Source organism: Gavia stellata, chromosome 26 (assembly GCF_030936135.1).
Source record: "Gavia stellata isolate bGavSte3 chromosome 26, bGavSte3.hap2, whole genome shotgun sequence".
Taxonomy (NCBI): domain Eukaryota; kingdom Metazoa; phylum Chordata; class Aves; order Gaviiformes; family Gaviidae; genus Gavia; species Gavia stellata.
The window spans coordinates 5,120,375-5,144,371 of record NC_082619.1 but is presented as its reverse complement, the minus strand read 5'-3'; the positions used below and the strand labels follow the sequence as shown (position 1 = coordinate 5,144,371).

Here is a 23,997-nt window from a genome sequence, read left to right as displayed (position 1 = left end):
AGCTACACGAAGCAAGTCCCCCTTGTCCTCACCGGCCTCCAGAAACCCAAAGCCCTAACACAGCCAGGCCTCAGACGAAGAAATCCCCGTTCCTACTAGCCACCAAGGGAGCCTGGGCAGCTCTTATCATGAGACAAGCCCTCCTCTCTGACTGCTTCGGACCTCAAGGCATGGGATGCCGGTCACCCAGTTAACTCATCAGGTAGATGGGGATAAGGAAATAGCACTAACAGGTACCGGAGAGATCAAGAAGAACCAAATTCCTGACTCCTTTCCAAGCAACCTACTGTACTTGAGCACAATTGCCAAGCCAGAGCCCGACGCGGTACTGATTTCCATGGAAGTCATCAAGAGCCATTAAAACCGGCTTTAGCCGGGGAGCCTAGCGCTGTCTGCTGAGACGCGCAGAGGAGAGCCGGCATGGCAAAACCCAAGGCACTTATTAAACAATAAAGCAGCGCAATAGGCGTGCGGGTGCGTGGGGGGTGTTTGCATGGCTAACTGCTCGCCCCAGGGCATGTGTTGTTTGGCGAGCAAGGTGCTGCTTGGGTGGTGGGAGACCCTTGGCTGACACGTCCACTGCTAGTCAAGCATGTCAAAATAATCTTGGAGAGTTTGGAAAATTCAGCTCGCGGACAAGACCGCTCCACCACATCAGCATGAGCCCTTGGAGCCAGAATAAACAGTGACTCAAGAAGAGAACGAGCAAAGGTGGTTACAGCGGGGAAGGTCTGCTGGGAGGCAGCGAGAGGCACTGCAAAACCAGGCTGTTCTTACCTGCTCCATAAGGATTTGAAGACCTGTCTGCCCTCTTGCCGTGATGCTGAGGAACCAGAGCAGCTCCTTCAGCCCCGGGGTATCAGCAGCCCGAGTGTAAGATCAGGGCTGCGGGAGGCCCAAGCTTTGCAGGACATCCTCACTCTCCTTAAGCAAATATTTTTCCCTCTTTATCCCTCGTCTTCTTTCAAGAACAGAGATGAATTCAACAGAGCGTTAGCTCTAGCAGTTATGCCTATGAACAAGCGTCTAGGCGGGATCAGGAGTGAGAGGGAGCATCCCCTTCCCACTGACAGTCAAACCTTGCTTCCACACCCCAGGCAGGGGAAAAGGGAGTAGCATCCATCTCCTCCACACAGCCCCGGCCTGGGGGAAGCGGCGCTTGCTATTGCCAGCGATGGGAGCGTTAAGACCTGAGCTGGGTCACCAGCCTGAGCGCCCAACCTGCTGCTCTGTGGGTTGGTGCCATCTCCCGGGCTGGCCTTGGCAAGGGAAGAGAGCAGTGTAACGTGATAATGACCAGCTGGCCTTGTAATCTGCAGCTCCTGTTTGCTGGGGCATGGGGCAGGAGAGAGAGGACTTGGCTGTGAACAGAGCTAAAGGAACTCTGCAGCACCACGCAGGCAGCCCGAGGGGTGCTCGCCGCCTGACGGGTCAGCCAGATGCTGTTTGTTCGTCAAGGGGAGAAAAGGACTGCGCAGGCGATGGCTCCCTCGTGCCTCTGCACTGCGCTGGGGTTGCCGGTGGGATCACAGCTTCCTTGCCAGCCGCGGCTTGGGAGGATGCGGAGAGCCGTGTAGAGAGCGATGCTTGGGCAGCACAGTGCTGGGAAGCCAGGGAGCCCAGGTTCCTAGTTGGGGAGCCTGGTTCAAGGCCATCTCTGATTAGTATCACTCTCTTCTCCATCCCTGGACCAGCACAGGGCAAGCGAGCTCGGCTCAGGGATCCCCAGAGACGCAGGCTGCTCCAGGCCACGAGCGCTAACTGTACAGCTCAGGGACAGCTGCAGGGAGCTGTGAGCAGCCATAGGCAGCGGGCTGCAGGATGAGAAGGCAGCTGTGTCCATCTCTCGGGGGGGTTAGCTGGCTCCTCTGTATAGCTGATACCCCACCACACTGCTGCGGACAGACCCCGGAGGAATGCGAGCCTTCCCCCCCATCCTGGTCTCTCTGGAAACGTGCTGCTGGGAGGTGAAGGGCAGCGTATTTATTTAGCAGGAAGGCTTCTACGCACGGCCGGTCCCCAGCGCTTACTGCCTGCCCTGCTGACCGCAGACGTGAGAGCCCTAGTGCGCAAAATATCCAGAGAAAACTACCTCTAATTAGAGGGTGGAGTTAAAAATACCCATGGTCCATAAACAGAGGGAGGCAGACAGGGAAAAGGCACATGCCAGTGTGACTGACGCCCCGGGAGGGAGACGAGATTAGGAGCCACTCAGCCTCACACATACAAATGATTCAAAATAGACGAGCATATGCCTGAGAAATGAACTAGGGAGAAATGATGGGACTGGTGTAGGAGTGGGGTCATGGTCTGTGACACCAGGAATCAACAACTTGTCTCGACTACAGCAGACACAAAAAGAGATACTGTCTTCAGCTAAGGAGCGAGAGGCACTGCAGCATGAGTGCATCCATAGAAAGCTGCCCTAGCAGCAGAAGCAGCGCGGAAGAGGGAGGGACGCAGGCCAGAGACCTGCGTCTATTCCCAGAGCTGCTGAAAATGACCTTGGGTAAATGGCACATCTGCAAGGTGCTTTGAGATCCCCAAATCAAAAGTGATACGTATAAATAAGAGTGTCTTTTTATCCACAGAGCCTAAAGTCACTCTAGAAACACTCCAAGACAAGGCAGGACTCTGCTTCCAAAGACCCTACGCAGTTAGACCAAGAGGTCCTGTCCAGCCCCGACCGAAGGGCAACAGCCTCGTTCAGCCAGAGCTGGGATACAGCTCCAGGTGAATGCTGTGGCCTCCTGCTCACCCGAGTGCCGCTCTGGAGAGACTTCCCCTCCCTGACGGCTGATTCTCTCCCCTATTACCTACGTCACATGCAAAGATGGCTCTGGAGACACTTCAGATCGTCTAACAAATCTGCCGGTGGATCGCCTGCTGGCATTTGCCCCCTGAGCAAACACAGTGGCCCACAGCCCTCCTCTTATGAGTAAAGAAGTTTTTCTTTCCCGCTGAACAAAGCAGGTTATCTCCAGGGCTGCTGTCCTGCCGCCGGGACGGCACGACCAGCTCCCACCTCTGAGAGCAGCCACACTCTTGCACCGGCTGCGGTGCCTGCCAGGACCTCCTTCTTCACCGGGCAGCAGAGCAGCCTGCCACAGCCACAGCTTCAAAGCCAAAGAGGTCTGGAGCGAACCTAAGGCTTGGGACAGGTCCAGACGGACAGCCCTGAGGACACAGACAGGCTGCTCCTCCGCACGCAAGGCATGTCACAGCTCCTTGGCAGAGTCCGCGGAGCCCCGGTGCCGCAGATAATAACACTCCCGTCTGCCATGTGTATTGCTATCGAAAACTCATCGTGACAGGCACAGCCTGTTTTACAGGTTTGAGCAGCTTCTTCCCAGCAGGGCTTGAACCTCGGTTTGGGCCTCCAGGCATGACAAGCATCAAAAGGATATCCATTTTCTCTGAGTTGCCTTCAGCTGCTTTCGGATCCCAAACACTTGGTATACAAGATGCTCCGTACGACCTTTAGAAATCCCTAGGGACATTTTTTTTTTCCAGTTTAGTCCTGGGTTACCTTCCCTCTGTTCTCACAAGTGCCAGGAGCGAGTCCCCGCCGCCTTACCCTGCACCTCTCCACTGCCACCACCACTGCTTGCGCTGGGGCGCGGGCACACAGCGCCTTCTTCTCCATCGCTGCCCGTCACAGGCCTTTGCTGGAGCTCGGGAGGGCTCCCGGGCAGGACACGTGCTCCCTGCCTCTCATCCTGCAGATTCCTCGCCTTGTTTTGAGCACGGATGGGAAGCTCTTCAGAGAACAAAGAAATCATAGGAAGAGGCAGGTTTATGCTGCCCCTCATCACGCCTGAATACATCCCTGCACTACACAGGGCTGCTCTTAGCGCGTATTTTATTCTAGTTACTTGTTTCAACATTAAATAATGAAATGGGAGCTCCGTTTGTGTGTGAAAATCAATGTTTTACCCCGCAGCGCTTTGCCGTCTTGGTTTGACGGGCGCTATGGTTCTTGTATAATATTTATTGCGACTCCTTTTGCTTGTTGAGTTTCACATTTCAAATGGCTCCTCAGCGGCAACGGCAGATTAAAAGGCGGAACCTTGCTGTAATAAAACCATGGAGGCAGCATAAAGAGAAGAGCTGGCGCTAGCCCTGTCTGCCCGAGATAGGCAATTGGCACGTATGTCCCGCGCGAGGATGTCTGTACAAGATGATGTTCAAGGTTTCATGCCCTGCTGTTATCCGCTAAGGTCGTATCTGCTTTGCCAGCTGACTGCAAACCCGGCCTCTGTCTGCATTGATTATTCACGAGCATACTCTCAACGCACGCCCAGGCTGAGCTCCAGCAGCCTGGAGAGGGAAATCAAGGCTTGGAAGAGCCCCTTAGCACGGATCCAGCTCCCCTTCGAGTGGCCCAGATGGCCTGGGGAAGCCAACACACCGCAGCACTGTCCACCTCCTGCCCTCCCAGCACGGCTCTTCCCCAGTCCAGCGCGGACGGGCTGAGCCTGGTTTCCAGCCGGGTCCGCGGCCAGCGGCAGAGGGAAAGCCCACAGCGCGGGGCTGCTGCAGGCCCTTTGCAGGACTGCGTTTCACCTGCCCGCACAAACACGACTTAAAAGGCCAGAAGAGGTGTGTTAAGAAACCCTCCCATCCTGTCTCGTTTCTCCTTTCTCAGCTCCACTCTTCCCTGGTCAAGCTGCTGCGGGAAGTCAAAGAGGAACCTGACACCTCAGCGATTACACTTTATTGCTGATTATACTCTATGTCAACATATTTTACATCTCCTGTCATTTCAGTCCAAACGGACTGTGTTAAAATGACTCCTTACTCAACAGTGAGCCAACCCGACGATGGCTGGAGTCAGGTTTTAAGCCATGTAGTCTTATTAGGCGATTCCTTCCCCTTCATCCTCAGTGAAACGCCCCATCTGGCCATTAGAATTGATGAGAACCTCTGTACTAATTTCACCAGGCTCAGATCAGCCCCTTAAATCTACTCATTAGCATCTTGAGTCAGATCTGCTACATGATCAAGTTAAATACATTTTTACATCCCTTAATTTCTACCCGCTCTGCCGAGCTGGTTTACAGAACAGAGGAGAGCTCGGCTTTCATTCCAGCTGCTTGATCTTCAACAGCATCTTAATTACATCCCCATCACACGCTACTGATGGTTAGTGACGCGTGAACCCGCGTTCACCCAGGCTGACTCCCTGAATTCGGGGCGAGTGTCCAGCGCTGGTGATTTCCTTTCTGTCCATCGAAGAAGGTGGTTCTGGGACGCTTGGGAGGACCACGCAGCAGCTCGGGTTGCTCTCTGTGCAAAGGCCCTTTTCAGGGCAGGACCACTAAATTGAGCCCGTGGCCGTGCCAGAAGCAACGGTGGTACAGCACGAGGACCCCGGGACCCCGCTCTCTCCCCAACCGGCTGTTTGCGTGTCTCGCTTCAAGTTGGTCAGGAGCTTATAGCGAGATGCGCGGTTCAACGCGAGAGCGCGTTCTCCGTTCTCACGGAGAAATCCCTCTTTTTAGGGGTTCTTAGTAAATTCGGGGGGAAACGCCCACCCTAGAGCAGAACTTGGGTGGGTTTCGGTAACCAAAGCCGCTGCCGTCCAGCTGATTTCCAGCCTTCGCTGCCCCACCAACACGCAAAGCCTCCCCGGCCCCCTCCTCCCGGCGAGATCCCCTCCGCGGCGCTCCCCGGGCGCTCCCCGCGCCGGAGCGCTTCGGGCGGGCGCCTCTCCCCGCCGCAGGGCCCGCGGGCCGGTCCCCCCTCCCCGCCCGCGGCCCGCCCCCCGCCAGCTCCCGCTCCGGCCTCCGCCGCCCCCCGCCGTGCCAGGCGCCGGGACCCGCGCCTCCCCGCCCGGTTTCCGCGGCAACGGGAGCGCGGCACCCCCCGCCCCCGGGGCGCCGCCGGCCGCCCCCGCCGCCGCCCGGGCAGTGCGCAGGCTCGGCGCGGCGGGCTCGGCTCCGCACTCCCCATCATGGCGCTGCGGCGGCCGGCGCTGCTCCTGCTCCTGCCCCTGCTCGGTGAGTCCCGGCCACCGGGGCCGCCCCGCCCCGTCCGCGGCCCCGTCCGCGGGGAAGGGGGATGCGCTGCCCCGGTCCCCACCGCGGGCCGGGGACGGGGGAGAGGCGCTGCCCCGGTCGCGATCCGGGGGACGGGGGAGAGGCGCTGCCCCTGCCCCGGAGGGGACGCGGTGCCCGGCTCGGTAGCGGGGGAGGATGCGCTGCCCCGACCCCCGGTCCCGGGGAGGGGAGGGATGCGCTGCCCCGGCCCCGGGGAGGGGAGGGATGCGCTGCCCCGACCCCCGGTCCCGGGGAGGGGAGGGATGCGCTGCCCCGACCCCCGGTCCCGGGGAGGGGAGGGATGCGCTGCCCCGACCCCCGGTCCTGGGGAGGGGAGGGATGCGCTGCCCCGACCCCCGGTCCCGGGGAGGGGAGGGATGCGCTGCCCCGGCCCCCGGTCCCGGGGAGGGGAGGGATGCGCTGCCCCGGCCCCCGGTCCCGGGGAGGGGAGGGATGCGCTGCCCCGACCCCGGGGGGACGCCGGGACGGGCTGCGCACCGCCGGGCCGCGCACCGCCGGGCCAGGATGGGGGCCCGGGGCCAGTCCCGCCGCCCGCAGCACGGACCCGCCGGCTCCCCCGCCGGGAGCGCGGGGCTGCAGGGAGGGGGGGATAAGATACGGGGGGCAAGCAGCCCCAAAACCCAGCTCAGCAAGGAGCGGGTCCAGGGCTGAGGGTGCCAGGAATGTGCAGGCTCGGCAGGCAGGGCGGGCGGACACTAGTGCCTATTCAGGACCAGGCACAGGCGCCTATTGTTCCGGGGGCCCCGCGTGAATGTTTGCAGTTTTAATTGCAAAAACATTTGGTAATTCCGCTCAGGAATGAATTTGGGCTCATTTGTTGTCTGGCTATTAATAGTGGGGGGGATGAGGAGGGGGACAGCAGCCGGTGGGCTTGCATTGCCCTCCCCCCGTCTGCCCAGACGGCAGAAGGAGAAGATGGGATGGAGTGGGGTTAGGGTGAGGACCAGCAGCTGATTACTAAAATACACAGCGCTGTGCACACACGCACGTGTGTACAGAGACACAAATAACTTTTGGGTCAACTCAAGACTGAAGTGTATTGAAATACTTCAAACAGTTTATCTAAGGACAAAACAATTCTCCAATGACTCCAAATAACTTGCAGCGCGTCTTGGGCCTCAAATATAGCGCGATTTGGGCACTCTTTACCAACAAAGTGAGCAGAGGGATGAGAAGGTGACTCTGACACTCATCTGCGATGAGGAGATTGTCATCACGCGCTTCAGGGTCTGTTATTCCTTTGCTTTACTCTGGTTTGTAGCAGAAAGAATTTCAGCAGGAGAAATTGGGAGTGCCTAATCCTGGAGCATCACATAGTCTTCCAGGTGCTAACTCTGGATTCGGATGCTCCCTTTGAATAGGAAAAATGACAGACTTAACACAATTTTTCCTTATAGTTGGGCTGCAATGTAGAAAGGTACCTAATTTCCTTCCTCTGTCATGCGAGCAGTGCCTAAGTGTCCTGGTGAATCTGGCCTAAAAGATAGCAAGGCTGGAAATGAACTACAGATACTTCTGCATTTCTTTAGACAGACAAAAGTTGCTAAAAACAGGCAAACACCACTAGTTTCACACCTCTGCCTGAGAACTTTTATCTGGTGAGTAAACCAAGTGGTAACAGGGTTTGCTCTCTGTTTAAATACAATGTGTTCTGGCCAAATCAGAGTGCCTCACCCTGCAATGATTTCCAGCTGTTTTAAAATTTGGGGTCATAAGCCCAGAAGAGTGGGCAGAAACAAGGCTGAGAATAAAAAAAAGTTTGTTCCGCTACACTTGACTTTACGTACTGGGGGGCATCCCACTAAGTTAAGGTTACGCCGTCAGCAGTACGTAAAATTAAACGTGTACCGAAGTCTGCTGGGTTGGTGCTGGATAGTGAGATAGGAGTGTGACCGTAAGGATGTGTCTGATGCCAAAAGGAAGCTGACAAAGCTAACAAGATGCTGAGATCCCAAGCTGCAAAACTCCAACCTGTGTGCTTTAGACTACAGGGGCTGCAGAGCAGGGATTGCCTCCTCCTGCAGTGTTATTGCCAGAACGGACCCTACTCTTGATCACGGCCTTAAAATATTGCCACGAAACAGGAGCCAGTGAAGCATGGAGTATTCAGTGCATACCCAGCTCTAGGCACTAAAAGCATCTAAAGATTCTGCGCACCAGGGAAATGCCATGGTCCTAATTACACTAGCGGAAGTTATTGGCATCAGTGATGGAAAGTGGGGCTAACAATTGACATCAATGTTATGTCCTACCTTGAGGTCTCTGTTGCAAGCTTCCCCGTGGAAATAGACATTTGGATTTGGAGGATTTCACAGGCTGGACTGAGGGCAGAGCTGTGGAGCCCTTCCCAAAACTCTCAAGTATTTCCTGTTGAAAATAAAACACATTGATAACTTAGAGTCCTTGATGGAGACGTACGGCAAGTCCCTGGCACACTTCAGTTTTAAAGCTCAATATATTCAAATCTCCCTTTGATTTAATTCTGAGGTTTTGGTAATATGTTGGCTTTTGCAAAAGGCTTTTGAAAAAATCTACAGAGTAGAAGTTCTCATTTCCTTTTTTTATATACGAAGTCCATCTGTCCCAGCCACGAACAAGTGTTCCGAGTCAGCTGTCAGTGCCAAAAACCACCCGGTGGAAATGTTGTTAGCTCTGTTGCAGTTATGATAAGTTGCTTGTTGGTATTTTCTGATGGGAAGTATTTGCAGTATTGCTTTCTTTTCAACAGGCAGTAAAAAATCAGGACAAACAGCTTTGAGAGCCATGCCAAAATCAGACACTTAACATCTTCAAAAAAATTCTTAGGAAGGGCTTGGGGTTCCTATTTGGGTAAGCAATATCTGGCATCACCACCAAAGAGTAGTTGGATGCACATCTACTTTACAGCTGTTGACAAAGAACGTGACACCAGCACATTCCCTCTTGCTCTGAATGCTTCTGAGAATTACTTGGTTACTGAAGCACAAGTAGGTTCAAAGAGTAAAATGCGGGGTTTTTTAGCGAGGAGGAAGAGCTGTGGACTGAGATGTTGGTCTGATCGTGAACTTAGGGTCTTTTACTGACCTGTTTATTTTCCTTGTACAAGTTGAATTCTGTCTCTCTTGGCCCGCTGCAGCTGTTTTTCAATTATCTGTCCACAGGCTGAGGATTTGCACCAGGAACACAGGTTGAGTTGCCAAAAATCACCTAAACAAGTAAATAAAGCGGAATGAGCTTCTGCATTTAGCTTCACAAGTGAGGACAAAAGCTGCTCTACGTAACGGCTGTGGGTGGGACTGGTTTCTGAGCCCCTTGCCAGTTCGCCCCTAACTCCTGCCATCTCCAAAGGGTAGAACACTGGTTAGCCCCGACTTGCTCCTGCCTTCCTTGCAGCTTACTTGGATAATTATTTAAGTTTCTCTTGCAAATTGCGCTCACTGCTTTATCATCCTTCGTGATGAGTGTTTGTGTGTTGAAGCAGAACCGGCCTCCCAGTTGTATATTTAGAGCTAATGCTTCACAGTTGATTGCATCAAGCCCTGATGATCCGGAGAAGGTTCGTGAACTCCTTACAGAGCAGGCCTGAAGTGGTGGGAGGGAGTTAGCGAGGGGAAAATTTCCACAGATCAACAGGATCCCGAGTCCTCAAGAGTCCTTTTCTGCAAAACAAGAGCGTGTGTTGCTAACGTGCCCCTCAACAAGATAAAACAACTGCTCTGTGCGTAAAAGCTGGTGGCCTGCTTTGAAACTGCTGTTTATATAAAAAGAGATGAATTCAAGATATAAAATTAATTAGGTTAATTACATTCTCAATCTGGCTTCTCTATCAACTGGAATATGAACTGCATCATCTTTTTCCAATTGATAAGGGCTGTTTGCCTTCCCTCTGAACCCCTAGGGAGTATCATGTTTTTATGAAACGCAGGATCAAAACCAAATTCAACCACTAAATGTCAGTTCCATGTAGCGGAGGAGAAGGGTGTGTGGCATGCAACAAACCTCATTCCTTAGCTGAGTCAGGACATGGCCTAAGAACCAGTTAATGGCTTTAATTGCACTAATGAATGTTCTGGACAGAGTCTTAATTTTCACCCGAAGGGCTGGATTGCTGTTTGGGTACAGTTCTGTCAATAGTTGCGCTTGGGGCAGAGGAAATACCTGCTGGGTTGCAGTTCTCAAACTCCCGTGCTGGAAATGAGAGTTTTCAGTTTCAGAAAAATAAACAGTAACATAAAAACTGGACTTTTTTTTGGCTGGAGAGCTCAGGTCTCTGTTTGCTTATGACCCTTCAGAGTGCTAACACCCTCAGTATTAACTTGAGATTAGAGGTAGTGTTTGGAGAGTTTAATTCTTTTTCCTAGAGACTTACCAGCGAAAGAGTACATCGGTGGTGAACAGGACAGCAAGGCACTCCACGGACTTCACCAGAGCATTGGTCTCAAGGATAACCAACTCCTCACAAACTTCTGCTTCTCGTTTCAGATAAGTGGAGGTCAAGCAGGCTTCCCCTGGGAATAAACACTGAGGGAGGGGTATATTAAAGACATTTCCTGCACAAGAATGGCCAGCTGAGGTTCTGTTATCACTTCTTCCTCAGCAGTCGCTAACTTTGGTTGCCTTGCTGCATTTCATACTGTAAGAAAGCTTTGTGTGACTCCTGTGCAGAAGTTCAGCTGTCTAACAGGCAGCTTGGAAGTGCACAACCAAGACAGCTGCATAACTGAGCTGGTGCCCAGTTCTTATTAGAGCAGCATCCTAAGCCAGGCCTTCAAATTTCTTAGAAAAAACCACTAATATGCAAGAAGTGAGGTCCAGAGAGGGTGTTCCTCTGCAGTTCTTAAATGTCTTGTCAGAGCTCCTTCTCTGCTGCGTTGGGTATTGAAGGAAATTGCTTTTGGTGCATGTTCCAAACTAGACAACAGGCAGAGAAAAAAGCAGCAGACGCAGAAGAAAAATTTATAAATGGGAGTTGGCAAAAAAAAAAAAAAATTAGAAAAAATAATCTCTGCAATTTCCCCTGCTCCTGAGAGCGCAGTTGGGTAGGATTCCCACGAACTCACCTGCAGACTGCTGAGAGCCATCAAATGGGAGTCCAGTCAACACTGGGCTGGCATTAACTAATTAAAAAGAAAACCAGCCACATACATGCTGTAACCTGACAGCCCACAGGTACTTGAGATAAGCTGGAAAAATTAATGGGAATTGTTCTGTCACGCAAGAATCACTTGTCAGTATAAATAATACAATGTATTGGGTTATGTAGTGCCCCTCGTGGGATGGAGCACAGGGCTTAACACAGAGTTGGTTGCAAGGGGAAATGAAGGTTTCAGCGCAGCAATAGATGAAGTAGATGAAATTAAATTGTGTTCAGATAATGCTCAAGGTTTTCTTTTTTATTTTTAAAGTCATAAATCCCAGGGATTTCAGAGTTAAAGCCAGAATATACTCTAACCTACTTCCAGCAATGTACCTAATTATTACAACACAAATGTTAAGATCAGCGGGTTTTTAAGAGTCCTCTTAATTCATTTGGGCGCAGCTGGCTCATTTGGAGACATTGAGCTTTAAAACTGCAGTGTGCCAGGGTCTTACTATATCTTTGGCATGTGGCTAAAAGGTAGCAGTTGACAACGTTCAGCAGTATTTCGAGATTTTCAATCGCACTATTGAAAATATATTTTGGTGGCCTAGGTAGGATTTTCTGCTGAGCCAGAGAAATCCACTGAAATCTAAGGGGATTTGTTGCCATTACTAGGCTGTGTTTCTAATGCCCACGGCCTCTTCTGAAAATCCCGCCTTAATAAACTTTGGGGCGATTCCTTATACAAGTGGCCAGCATTTTACGGGTAGGGTGTAAATTTGTTTTAGACTCTGTTTTGGAGGGTGGAAGTATAATCTTCTAAAAATTCAGGCCCACTGAAAGTGTCCAACTTCCCTGCTCGCTCCCCCACCTGAGACACCTAATTCACTTGCCATTTTTGACAGGCTTGTCCAGTATGTCTCAAGATGTACAACCATGAAGTCCTTCAGTGGTTGCTGAAGAGCCCATAGTTTTCTATACATCCAAAGTCAGTCAGAATTTTTGTTTCATTAGCAATAAGGAATAAGCCAGGCAAACAATGCCATGGAGGAGAGCTGTTTTGAGAAACCAAGCTTACCTTTTAACAGAGCCAGCAGTGCTCTGCGCAGCAGTCCTGCTTTTCATTCCCGGTAGAAAGGTTCCTGCCACTTCACATCTCTCCGGGGTGGCTGTGCGCTCTCTCAGACCTGCTCGAGTGGAATCAGTTGCACAGCTGAGGGCTTAATGATTTTGTCTGCACATAAATGTGTAAGGCTGTGCTTGATCTTTTAAGCCAAGATCGGCCATGGAGACAATATTTTTGTTTTGCTAGGATGCTATCCTTGGAAAACAAAGGGCTTGATAGATGTTACTGCTTTTACCTGCATTACAGTAGCATGTAGAGCTTCTGTTCACAGATCAGTGTCTGTCTTTGCTAGGTGCTGTCAGAAAGAAAAAAAAAAAGAGTAAGAAAAAGCTCACTGTACCCATTTGTGTCCTCACTGAATGAAAGCTACCCAAAAGACTGATTCATCGCGCTATTGGGCTGCTATAAAGATGAGGAGCGTTCCTTAGAGTATTGGATAATAATGGCCGCATGAACAGCCCTTGAAGCACAGCAATGGAAAGAACAGAGTGTCCATAGGCAAGGAAGGCAAAGTCTACCACGTGCCCCGAGGATCCATTAAGGAGATTGCTGCCTGCTAATGGACTTCCTCCTGAGGCGCTCTGGCTGCTAACACTCTCTTGAATGATTTCCGGGAGCTTACACAGTGAACGGCAGGGAAGGTGTTGCAAAGTCCTGCAGTTCTTGCTGCTTCTGTAAAATAGCTTTTATCCCCTCAAAGGATCCTATCAATAGCTATTTTTAATGCACACTTAAATCTTTGCTTTAATCTTTTTCTTCTGCATTGATCTCTGCAAAAGCCCAAAGATAAATATTTCTTTATACCCACCATGTTGTTTGGAGTTAGTTATTTTTAGAGCCTGGAAAACATCCGCTCTGTAGTAGCGAGGTCCTGTGCATCAGTAACATACCTTAGCAGGGGAAGTCCCAGCTCTGGGCACAACAGGGACTTGTACCTCTGGGCCAGCCCTGACTTCCCCAACTGGTGGGGGTCCCCCATCCTTGGAAGAGCAGGTTGCTTTTGTTGAGGTGTTTAGATACCAACAACCAAGCTGGAAGGAGTAATGCACAACCCCCTATTAGCGTGAATGATCTGTGCTTTGCTGACAGGACTGGATACACACGCCATGAAACAGGTTAGCTTCAACCACCATGGATCTCCTCGTTGATCTAGGAGCTCCTACAGCAGAGGAGGTGCTGGTTTGTTTCCCGCTTTGGTCTTGGCTACTCTGCTGAGATCGCACGTAGTGTACATCGATGGGGCTGGTCTGATTCCTCAGGGAGCGAGGAGGCAATGGCTTATCTCATTTCTTGTGCCCGAGCAAATAGCTATTAGTTGGCTACAGCTTGGTCAGTGCTGATGGAGTTGCCTTTGAACTGCCCATCTGGAGATGAAAGGCAGAGTGCTTTCTAATCGCCTCCTGAGTCTCACAGGTTCTCCCTCAAGCAGAACTGGCTATTTGAGTTGGTAAGCATCCTTATGTATCTGCTGGTTTCCCTTCATTTTGGCCAGTTTTCAACATCCCATAAATAACAGGGCAGTGCGGAGCTCTGCCTGCCAAAGCTGCCTTGTGCGTGCTGGTGGGGAGGTTAAACCAGGTACTAACTTCTCTCTTCTTCCATCAAAAATCCTCTGGTGGGCCTGGCCAACACACAGCTGTCCTCACCCACAGGCACTGCATGCTCTCCCACACAACAGGGCGAGATAAGCCCTTTGAAGTCTGCGTTGGGGCTGGCAGCAGCTTCTAAGGCACTCGGGTGCCCCCCTCTCCCAGTTGCCAACTGCGCCTTGAGTTCTCCCAAGTCAACAGCTGAGCTATCATCAGCGCTGATAAGTCTGCAGTGCTGGATCGCTGGGGCTTTGCCAGGGGACAGAGGGAACTCCAGATTCCAGTTCATTTGTGGTGCTGTGTGAGCATGGGAGGGCTCGGGGGCTTTTTCCCAACATTGCGCCGAGGCATTCTCGTCACCCGCCAGCAGCCTGCTGTTGGTCAACAACAGCGATTGTTCTCCTCGCCCGGGGAGGAGGCTCCTGGTGTTCTGCTGCAGGCTCCTTGATCCTCCTCTTTCTGCAAATATTTGGAAGAGATCCCGTTTGGCCCTTTTGACAGTTTGACTCAGCTATTAAATGACAAAGGCAAGCTGGACTCAGGTTCACCACGATAACAAGTAGCTCTACAAAGAGGGGAGGGTCAAATTCAGAGATGAGGCAGCAGGCTCCGTGGGAGAAGCACAGAGGACGTGCAGTGACCTGGCCTCAACTGTTAGAGCCGGAGCTGGGCTGCATGCAGCAGTTCTGCCTGCAGCATGAAAGGGGATCCCTCGCCTTCTTGGCTGTAACACTGTACAGTCTCGAGGAGAGCGTGTTTTTGGAGCTTCTTGCGCTCTAGTGACAAACATGTCATAATTCTGGCTGCTTAAATATTTTCCAAGAGCTTTTCAATTCCTGGCTCATCCTCGGTCACTTCTGAGACACACATGCCATACGTCTCACATCTGTCACTCAGCTTCACGTTCTGGACGTGAGGCAAAGTCTTTCTTTGCTACAAAGGCTTCCCTCTTTTCCTCCCTCCCTAGTTTCCTTTTCGTATCTGTGTCCCTCATTGAGAAGCAGTAGTTCCTTCAAAGGAACGTGAGGGAGCCCATTTGCAGAATTTACAGCTGCTTCCCGAGGCTGGAGTGTCCTCCTCTTTAACAGCAAGCTGTTAAGCATGTTCTTAAGTGGGAAGATAAGTGGTGTTATGATCCTTTCATCTTCTGGCACAGAGCAGGCTGGAGATAACTGATAAGGGGATGACAGCAAGGAATACGCATAGGCACCTTTGGATTTAATTCCTACTTTGCAAGGCAGTCTTTAAAGCACATCTCTGGTGGGAACACAGGCTGGTAAAATAAAGCTGGTCCTTCCTTTCTCAGCATATGTCTTTTCCTCATGTCTCTGAGGCATATCCTCTGTCTGTGCCAGCAGAGCCGGTGCAGTGAGCTAGGTTCTCCATTTCAGAGCCCTCCTTCCGGTGCTGACATCGAGGGACTTGGCTTGAGTTGTCTCTAGACACTGTTTCGGCTGGCGATTTCATTTCCACGTTTCTTTTTTTACAGCAGTCCTTTGCAGATTTGAGCTGTACTTTCAACAGGGCTGCATTTGCAGTATGGGAGTAGCAGTCTTGCATGTGATGGGCAAAGATGCATTCCTCTGCAAGGATCTGTAAGAGAGCGCACATCAGCGACAGCTTCACGTGGGTGGGAGTCTTCAGACCACTCTTTAACAGACTCTGCATTCAGTTCCAGAATTCCTGGTTTAGTCCCTCGTCTGCTGGCTGAAACAGGTGGCAAGCACATGCCTGTAAGGGTCTTTATGGGGGGTGGTCTTCAAGGTCAGCTGTATCCAGCCCACATTCCAGCTGAGTCCCTCTACCTCATCTTCTGCCCTAGCTGGCTCTGGGCCATCCAGCCCAGAGGTTCCTAACCACGGTACACACGCTGCTTGTCGAAAACAAACCACTTGAAAGTCGTGTGTCAGTGGCCCGAGCCTGTGCCAGCCTGCTGCATTTTCCTCCAAGGAAACGGGGAAAAGCTGTGTGGGCAGAATGTCTCCAAAGCTCAGCAAAGCCCCCGGGGCACGCACGCTGCCTGGCGCGGCAGAGAGCCGCTGCTCATCCCACGTCCACGTGAGAGGAGACAGCACCTGCGTGACTCCAATAACGCGGCAGGTGACGCTGCCTCCACGGTAGTACGTACCACAGTCTCTGCTGGTAGCACCGGTAGCTGTGCAGGTGAAGTTGGTGAGCTGCTGGGAGTCCTAGGCCTGGGGAGTCAGGGAGTTACAGCCTTTGGCAGGGTTTTGGCACAGTTTGCAAGCAAGCGTGATCCAGAGGAGACAATACCTACTGCACTGAGAAGACCACATGCAGGTGCTGCTGTTGAGGGAGCTTCAAAGGAGCCCTAGCTAGAGCCAGGCTGTTTCCAAGTGCCTGCTCCTGTCTCTACTGTTGTATTAAACAGATTCTTCTGCTCCCAGCACTCTGCATGCTCTACGTGGTGGCGAGTCTTTTACAGATGAGGCTACAAACCTTCCCATAGCAAACCTCTGTTTATCTGCCTGACAAGCCTCCCCTCTGCTTTATCTGGGGAGCTGCTGCGTAGCTGAGCGGTGCTGGCTTTTCCACCCCAGAGCTCTTGCATCACAGCCCAAAGTGTGAACAGAGGCTACAGCCTCCCTCTCAAATCAGCCCCCGGTGCCTCTGCACCTCGCTGTTACTCAGCACTTTTCACTGACAGGGAATTAAGTAGGATTTCTAGGTCATTGTGGGCCTGTCAGGAGGAATCGTCTCCTGTAGACCTCATTATCAAGGCTCTTTCTGCGATGCCAGACTTCAGAACAATTGCAGCCTGGTTCCCTAAACACTGACTAATGAGACAGAGCTGTTAGCAGCAGTTTGCTAAATAAAGGCTGTTTCTGCCTCAGACAGAATAAAGGCAGACTGGATTTTCTTAGCTGTCTCTCACACGGAAGGTGTTTCAAAGGACCCTTATTAAAATAATGAGCTAGATGTTGCTTTTGTGGTGGCTGTGTAGGGCCAGTGCTTGATGCTAGTGCCAGATGCTTCCCCAAAGCAGTGACTTCAAGTAACTTGTGCTGAAGTGACCTAAAAACCTCTCCAGCTCCCTTGGTGTCAAGGTGTCTTGGGCATTTGCCTGAGCTCCTGGGACTTTGTCCTGCTCTGATAGTGACTTGCTGCCTCACGGTGGACAAGCTGCTTGCAGCTCTTGGTGACCTCCATCTCCTTGGGTGCCATCGGAAGATAGTCTTTGATCTCTGTGTGATAGCAGAGCTTGCTCAGCGTTCACGCACATGGCTTTGGAAAGGTAAGGGATCCAGCATCTGAGCAGGTGGGACAAGTGGGACTGCCGAAACGACTGCCTTGCCCGGCTGCTTTTGAAAGGAGCTGGAGGTTTGCAGACTGCCCAGAGGAGGCACGTGAGATTTCCGCTTGTACCTGGATGCTGAGCAGAAAGGACATAGCCCCAACTTGAGTAGTCTAAGGCCGGGTAACTTCTGTTGGTGTTCCCGTAATGAGATTTTTCATCCTACCTCTTTTCCTGTTGTCAGAAGGGCCTGGATTAAAGATGAACTCTGAAGCATGATGGGATGGGTCTGACTGCCTCTGGCTGGAGCAGGCACAGGAGAGCTGGGGTTATTACTTGGCCAGTTTGCAGGTTTGTTTGAAGTGGTGCTTTGGATGTGGCAATGGGAGTCTATGGAAGGTAAATGGTGTCTAGACAGGTTTTTCTCACTCTCTGTTGTTGTCTCTGAAGCAGCAGGAATGGTGCCAAACAGGCTGAACGGCTCCAGGATGCGAGAAGCAGAGCTATTTCTAGAAAGATGGAACAATGGTTCTTCAGGAGAATCCAAGCCAGCTCTCACTGAACCCTTGGTTGAACCTCGCACAGGTGGAACTGCTCCTCTCTGTGCCCCACACACTGCCTGGATCAGTTAATTGCAGCTAGATGCCAGTAAGAGAGAGCCAGGGGAAGTCCAAGAGGTGGCCAGTGTGTCTCCAGGTGAGCTGGCATGGCAGAGAGGTACAGGAGAGGTCCATTAGCCAGTGCTCTGGCTGGCAGGGTTGGGAATCCAGGAGGTGAGTGGATTTCAGCAGCATTCAGAGAGGGATCAGGCTGGCTCCAGCAGTAGTGCACTGGGGAAAGACTTCCTCAGTTCGGCTAGCTGGGTGCTGCCAGGGTTTGCCCAGCAGAGCTGGCCTGCCTGCCCAATAACAACTGTAGCCAGTGGTTCAGCTACACTGGGAAGGAAAGAAAAGGCAGGCCATGATCTAGAGAGACTTGTCGCTGGCTGGCAAGCTGTGCTGTCAGCGCTGCCTTGGCTCTGATGTGCCATCTCCCCCAGGCTGTTTGGGAGGGGAAGTGGAGACTGCATTGAAATGCCTATTGTCTGTCCTTCAGCTGGGAGCAGAGCCAGAAGAGAGAGAGGCTCTGGCAGCATCTGATACGGGGGGGGCAGATGTTAGGGGAAACATACTCATCCGTAAAATGTTGTCGCTGGGATTTTCAAAGGAGCCTCAAAGGTTAAGTGCCCATGTGTTGGAATGCATACATGAAGGTCAAGAGAGAAATCCTGGGCTCCTGGGATTCCTGCTGGGCTTGGGGAAGCTTTGCCACTGGGACAAACCCTCCTGCAGCATCTGTGGGCCATCCAGGTGACTGCTGTGCTCAGCCCCTTTTGTTTAAGCATAGCTGGGGAGAAGGGCAGAGCCACACAGTGCCAGATTTAATCTCATGAGGGCCTTCAGAGGTGCGCGATTGAGTTCAATCTGGCTCCCCTCTCCTGTAGCCAGCTGCCAACTTCTGCAAGCATGAGCTGAAAGCAGAGTATTTCCTGACCCTGCCTGTCCTCTCCCTTCACCCCTGCCAAAGTAGGGCTCGGCCACAGGTTTCAAGCAGAGCTGGAAACTTGGCACTGATGCAAGGAGCAGCAAAGAGCCCAGCTTGCTCTCCTCTGTCTGGGTTGGCTTCTGTACTGCTGTGGGGAGTACAAATATGTTCCCAATCTGTTTGCTTCACTGACGTGACTCCAAGACACACAGGCAACAGATACACTGACCAAGAAGGGGCCATTGTTAGAGGGACCTTCTTGACTGTGGCTCTGCTGTAACCAACCGACCACTGCTGCTCTCCAGCGCTGGTCTGCAGCCTTCCCCGTGCTTCATTCCCAGGATCCAGAGCGCTCGATCCTCCAGGGTCCCCCAGCTTTAACTGCACGTTAGCACAGACAAGTCAGGGGTTCATTCCTGCTTTACTCAATTTGTCCATCCATGTGCCCTGATCTGGCCTTGTGATTTACATGCCCATCTCTGGCAGGCAGGTATTAAATCAGGCTGTAGCTAAAGGAAGTTACAAGCAAGTTGCTTCCCTGTGAACCACCCCAGACATTCACTGACACACTGCTAAATTGCACATAGGCAGGCAGATAGCTTACTCTGTGCTGGAGGCTGAGCAGCGAGGAGCCAGGGGAAGGGAGTGATGGACTGATGGACAGGTTAGCATTTTGGCTGAGGAGGAGTAAGGGCCCCAAAGAGAACCAGAGAAGCGGAAGGGAGTTACCTCATTTGTTTCCAGCAGCCAAAGCAGGGTTGTCCTCTGAGAGGTATTTCCTTAAGCTTTATCCAGTCCGATTTTAGTTGCAATTTTTATGAACAATAAAGGCTTCCACGGTTTCCCTTGGAGGAACTGGAACAAATCCAAATAGATTTTAGTGCTGAGAGGCAGATCCTGTTATTAATGTCAGCCTAATCATTTCTTTCTATCTCCTTCCCACCTTTTCTGCCATTCATACTCCTAAAAAGCCTGCAGGTAGTTATCAAGTCCAGTCCACCCTCTTCTTTTAGCTGTTTCTGAAACTGCAGCCCAGATTGCAGCCTCCCCTGCCTTTTGGGGTCTGTGAGAGCATTTAATATGACTGCAGGAGACTGGTGGGGGGATTGTCCCCCGTGCCTCAGGAGAGGCCTGGTAGCGTGACATGTAAACTCCGAAGCTGGCAGGACAATGAAACAGAGCTAAGCTGAACTGGGGACCAGCACATGGCCAGGAATGATCTTCCGTGCAGAGCAGCAACCCTCCTGCTGCTGGGCTTGTGTCTCTCTGGAAAAAGGGCCTCTGACCAGGACTCAACTGGGAGCATTCGGCTGAGAAAATTCTCTGCTAAAAATAGCAGCAGGAGATGTTTAAGGAGAAAAACAAGTCAGGGTCTGGGAGAAGTTAGTTCCCAGATATGTGGCTAATTCAACTCCCCCAGGACAAGGAATCCTTTAACCCCTCCATGCCAAGGCCCGTTTCTGCTCTATTAAACAAGCTTGCCTTGGTCAGGAATACAGGCGGGGACAAGCCAGAATGGCTTTCGTCCTCACTCTTTGTTCTGACATGGCGTTCCTTTCCTCCCTCTTCCCCTGTCCATTTATGCCAGCACATTCCTAATAGTGCTCTATGTCAAGCTTGTCATCTTTATCTGTGACTTCATTTGGGCTCCCTTTAATTCCCAGTGTACTTCCTAAGAAAATAATCTCCATTGAACCCTGCAGCGCAACGTCCTCTGCAGGTTTGCAGCCTCTGCTCAGGCTGATGCTAACAAGGTAAGTCTTTTCAGATCTGTTCGAGTGATTCAGGGCTTCCCCTAGAACAACATTCCCCCAACTCACATGTCTTCAGGCCTGCACATGGCTCGAACAGCTTTCTACTGAATGCCTTTTCCCCTTGTAGATCTGCATCCTTTGTTCTGACAGATTCACTGCAAAGCTTCAAAGCTGCCGTTCAGAAGACGGCCCCACCTCTCCAGCGTGGAATGACGGCAGTAGTTTCACAGGCTCTTGGTCGCACGCTCATAGGCAGATGTGAATGTTCCCTTGGTGCCTGCAGTGCTCTTGCAACGTTCATTTGTACATGTTTTGTGCAATGCATCAGCTAGAAAATTCTGTTTTATACCCGAGGCTAAAATTATACACACAAAAAAGACAAAAATGATACTGTAAAATCGGAAAAAATGTTCTTAAGAAGAGAGCTGTTTTCAGTCTTGTCATAAATGATTTCTCTGTGTGCTTGCTCATGCCCTCTCCTGTTCTTCTCTAGCCTACTCTCAGCTCTTGGCTCTGATGACTACTGCTCTCCTTCCAACTCCCATTTTCCCCAGGAAGATGACATGGTTGGTTTCTGATAAGCAGAACTTCAGATCTGTGTTTTGTTGGTCAAGCTATAGGCTGGAGGAGAACGGAGGATCAAGAGATTAGAGTCACAGACAGAGGAATAAAGGATTATAGGCTAAAACCCTGCGAGTCTCTGTATTGATGGTTGGGACACAGCCAGACACTAAAGAGTATTGCAAAGCCTGGTGCTGATAGCATATCCGCTTATTTCCTGTCTTTGCATTTCAGGCAGCTTTTGATATATGTGTCCTCATCAAAAGCCAGGGTCAGGCAGGTACCGAGCATCCTAGCTCCTGTTGAAGTCAAACACCTGCTGAGATCAAGTCTGTGCGTTGGCTGGCGCTCAGCCTGGAAAACGTCACTTTGGCTTATGAGATTCTCAGCAATCCTTGAGTCAAATTCCCACACAAGACAAAAATAAAGGAACTTGCCCCTGTTCCTGTTACAGTTCATTCTGTCTCCCTGATCTTGGCCATAGATCCCGGCCACGTCTCACCGACCTGACTCTGCCGTGGAGACTTCCCTTAGCATCTGTCTGCTGCAGTGAGAGCCCTGCCTGGAGGAAGGGAGAGGGCAGGAGGAAGACCGTTGCCCCAGCTCTTATCACAGTTATCTGCTGGTTCCCTCCCACTTTGCACTAATTTGGTATCAGCATCTGCCACTTTTGGGAGGAAAGGGACTTGCTGAAGCGAGAAATACTGTAGGATGTGCCTGTATGGCAATTCTTGGGGCTGGCTAGGGAAACAATGGAAGGCAAGTGGGAATAGGCAGGAAGGGTTGGTTTCAAATCTGCCCTGTGCAAATACTCCCACTTCTCTTCAGTGCTCACCATTTTTGTGCCTGGCTTTTGCTTTTGCTGTTGTAAGGCACTCTCATCCGGTAAACACATCACAGAATGGTATATCCACTGCCGGCTGAGGTAGTGTGTTCCTTGCTCTCCCTGTGACTTCCCATTCCTCAGTTTTTTCCTCCAGTGAACTGGAACTGCATATCCTTACTGAATTGCAGGGGACACTGAATTTGAAGGGACTGAGGCTTAATTGATAAATGTGCAGCATTTTAACAGATGAAAATGATCATGGGGAAACACTGCATGTGCAAACTTCAGCCGACATCCAGGGGCCCAGCCAGTTGCATTCCTTGGGTTTTCATGCCCTACAGCAGAGGTGAGGATGAGCTGACCTCCTGAGACCCCCTCATGTCCCATTTTCTGTGGATGCACTAATTTTCATGGTCCGTATTGGCTGTGAGCCAGACCAGTTTGAAGATGTAATTACGCTGTCCATTTGTTAATGAAAAGGGCAAGAACAGCGCTCAGTACAATGCGACTGTTTTGATACATTCCCAGCCAAGTGATCTGTAATTGTTTCCTTGTTGCCTTATTTCTCTTCTGGCTTTTGCCAAAGACTTGGTGCAGGCGTAATTAGAAGCTCTCCTGCCTAACGCCTTCCCTCAGAGCCACTCAGCAAGGCCACCTGCCCCTGTTTTTCCCTCCTGGAGAGTCAGGGTAACACTGGAAGCCTGAAGCATCTGTGTAAGGGGCTTGACCTCGGAGGCCAGTAGCAAGGCAAAATAAATGATCTGGGCAGGACTTAATCCCCTGGTTAGTGGCATCTAATGCAACGCAGAAGCTTCTTGCCCTATTTCCTGTTGCTTACCCAAGGAAAATGAGACTTTCAGTTCAGCCTCACGTTTCTTTCTTGGGAAGGGAGAAGCAATTCAGGAATGCAGGGGCTGGTAAGAACAGCCTCTTCTATGCACAGCTTTCCTATTTGTGTTTCCTTTCTGTTCCCTCTCCATTACCCTTCATCCCAGATTTTGAGGGGCAAATTCTCTTTCCATCTTTTCTTTGATCTGAAGGTGGCCCAAAATATATTATAGAAAGAGATGCAAGCTGACAGGCCAGAAACTCTCTAGCCCTTGCTGCTTCCATCTAAATTTCTTTTAATTATTAGGTATTAGTCACCCACCCAAGTATTGGTTCCTTCCCGTCTTGCACGTACATTCAGTCCTTTCCAGGAGAAGAGCCAGAAACCAGGGTATGCTCTTGGGAAAACAGGAGAGCTAGGACCAGATCACACACAGATTAAGATGTTGGGCAAGGCATGTACAGCCACATCTGCAGAGTATTAAATGCCCATCTTCCCCTTGATGTCAACAGCATTTAGATACGTTTGTGGAGCTGGCTCTTGCTCTCTCGAGCCATGTCTGTTCTGACGGGTGAAAAGCTATTCCAATAAAATAGGCTAAGTGTGCTAGGCCCTTCAAACCGGGAGCTTTCTCTCCAGGTTGCCAGCCATCGGCTCAGCTCTGGCTCTCTCCTAAAGCATCTGTGCTCCCTTAGGGAGAGCAGAGCATGAAAACCTGCTAGTGGACTAGGTCCAAGCTCAACATGTCCAGCCAAGAGCTCAGACTTACGCTAAGACCATGAGTAAAGCCTGAACTCTTCCTGTTCAGACAGCTCTGGAGCATGGCTCATGATGCCTCCTCCTAGTATGGGCCCAAGGATTTGCAGTGGGTGGCGTGCAAACCTGATCTTGAGAACAGGCTCTCTCATTTTTGTGAAGGTGCAGATATGCAGGGCCTTAATATCTCATCTCTAAACACACTGCAACGCCATGAGCAAAACAGCAACCAAAGATTGTGAAATTCTTACCTCCAGAAGCCCTTGTCAGATGGATATTTGAGGCAGTGTGTCTGCAGCTGCATCCCAACATGACGAAACCAAACTTTGGGAAACCATCAGAAAGCACCGTGCGGTCTTCGCCAGGCAACACCTACGGTTTCCTCCCTGCATGGGAGAGAGGAGGAACGTTTGTCTGCAGAAGGAGGCTGCGTTGCAGAGACGCTTTTGTCTTAAGAGGGCTCTGTATCTCCGTGATAGCAACCTGTTTCACTACTGAGTGTGGATGTGTAGGCTGTGTGTATACCAATGGCCTTGCTGTCTGATTAGGAGGTAGAACAGTAAATCCTCCTGTCCAAAAGGGGAGAAAGTAAAAAAAAAAAAAGAAGGAAAAAAGACTGTGTGCATGGCCTGGATGCTAATGGGCCTCCTCTGCA

The 23,997-nt window shown here is 51.2% G+C and overlaps 1 protein-coding gene across 1 annotated transcript in view; it reads left to right on the top strand.

Annotated features, from left to right (window-relative positions):
- The first annotated feature begins 5,956 nt into the window (after positions 1-5,956).
- JAM3 (junctional adhesion molecule 3) overlaps positions 5,957-23,997 on the top strand; it is a 32,266-nt gene continuing 14,225 nt past the window's right edge. Inside the window, exon 1 of the mRNA XM_059829566.1 lies at positions 5,957-6,002. Coding sequence (XP_059685549.1) covers positions 5,957-6,002 — 46 coding nt within the window. The remainder of the gene's footprint in view (positions 6,003-23,997) is intronic.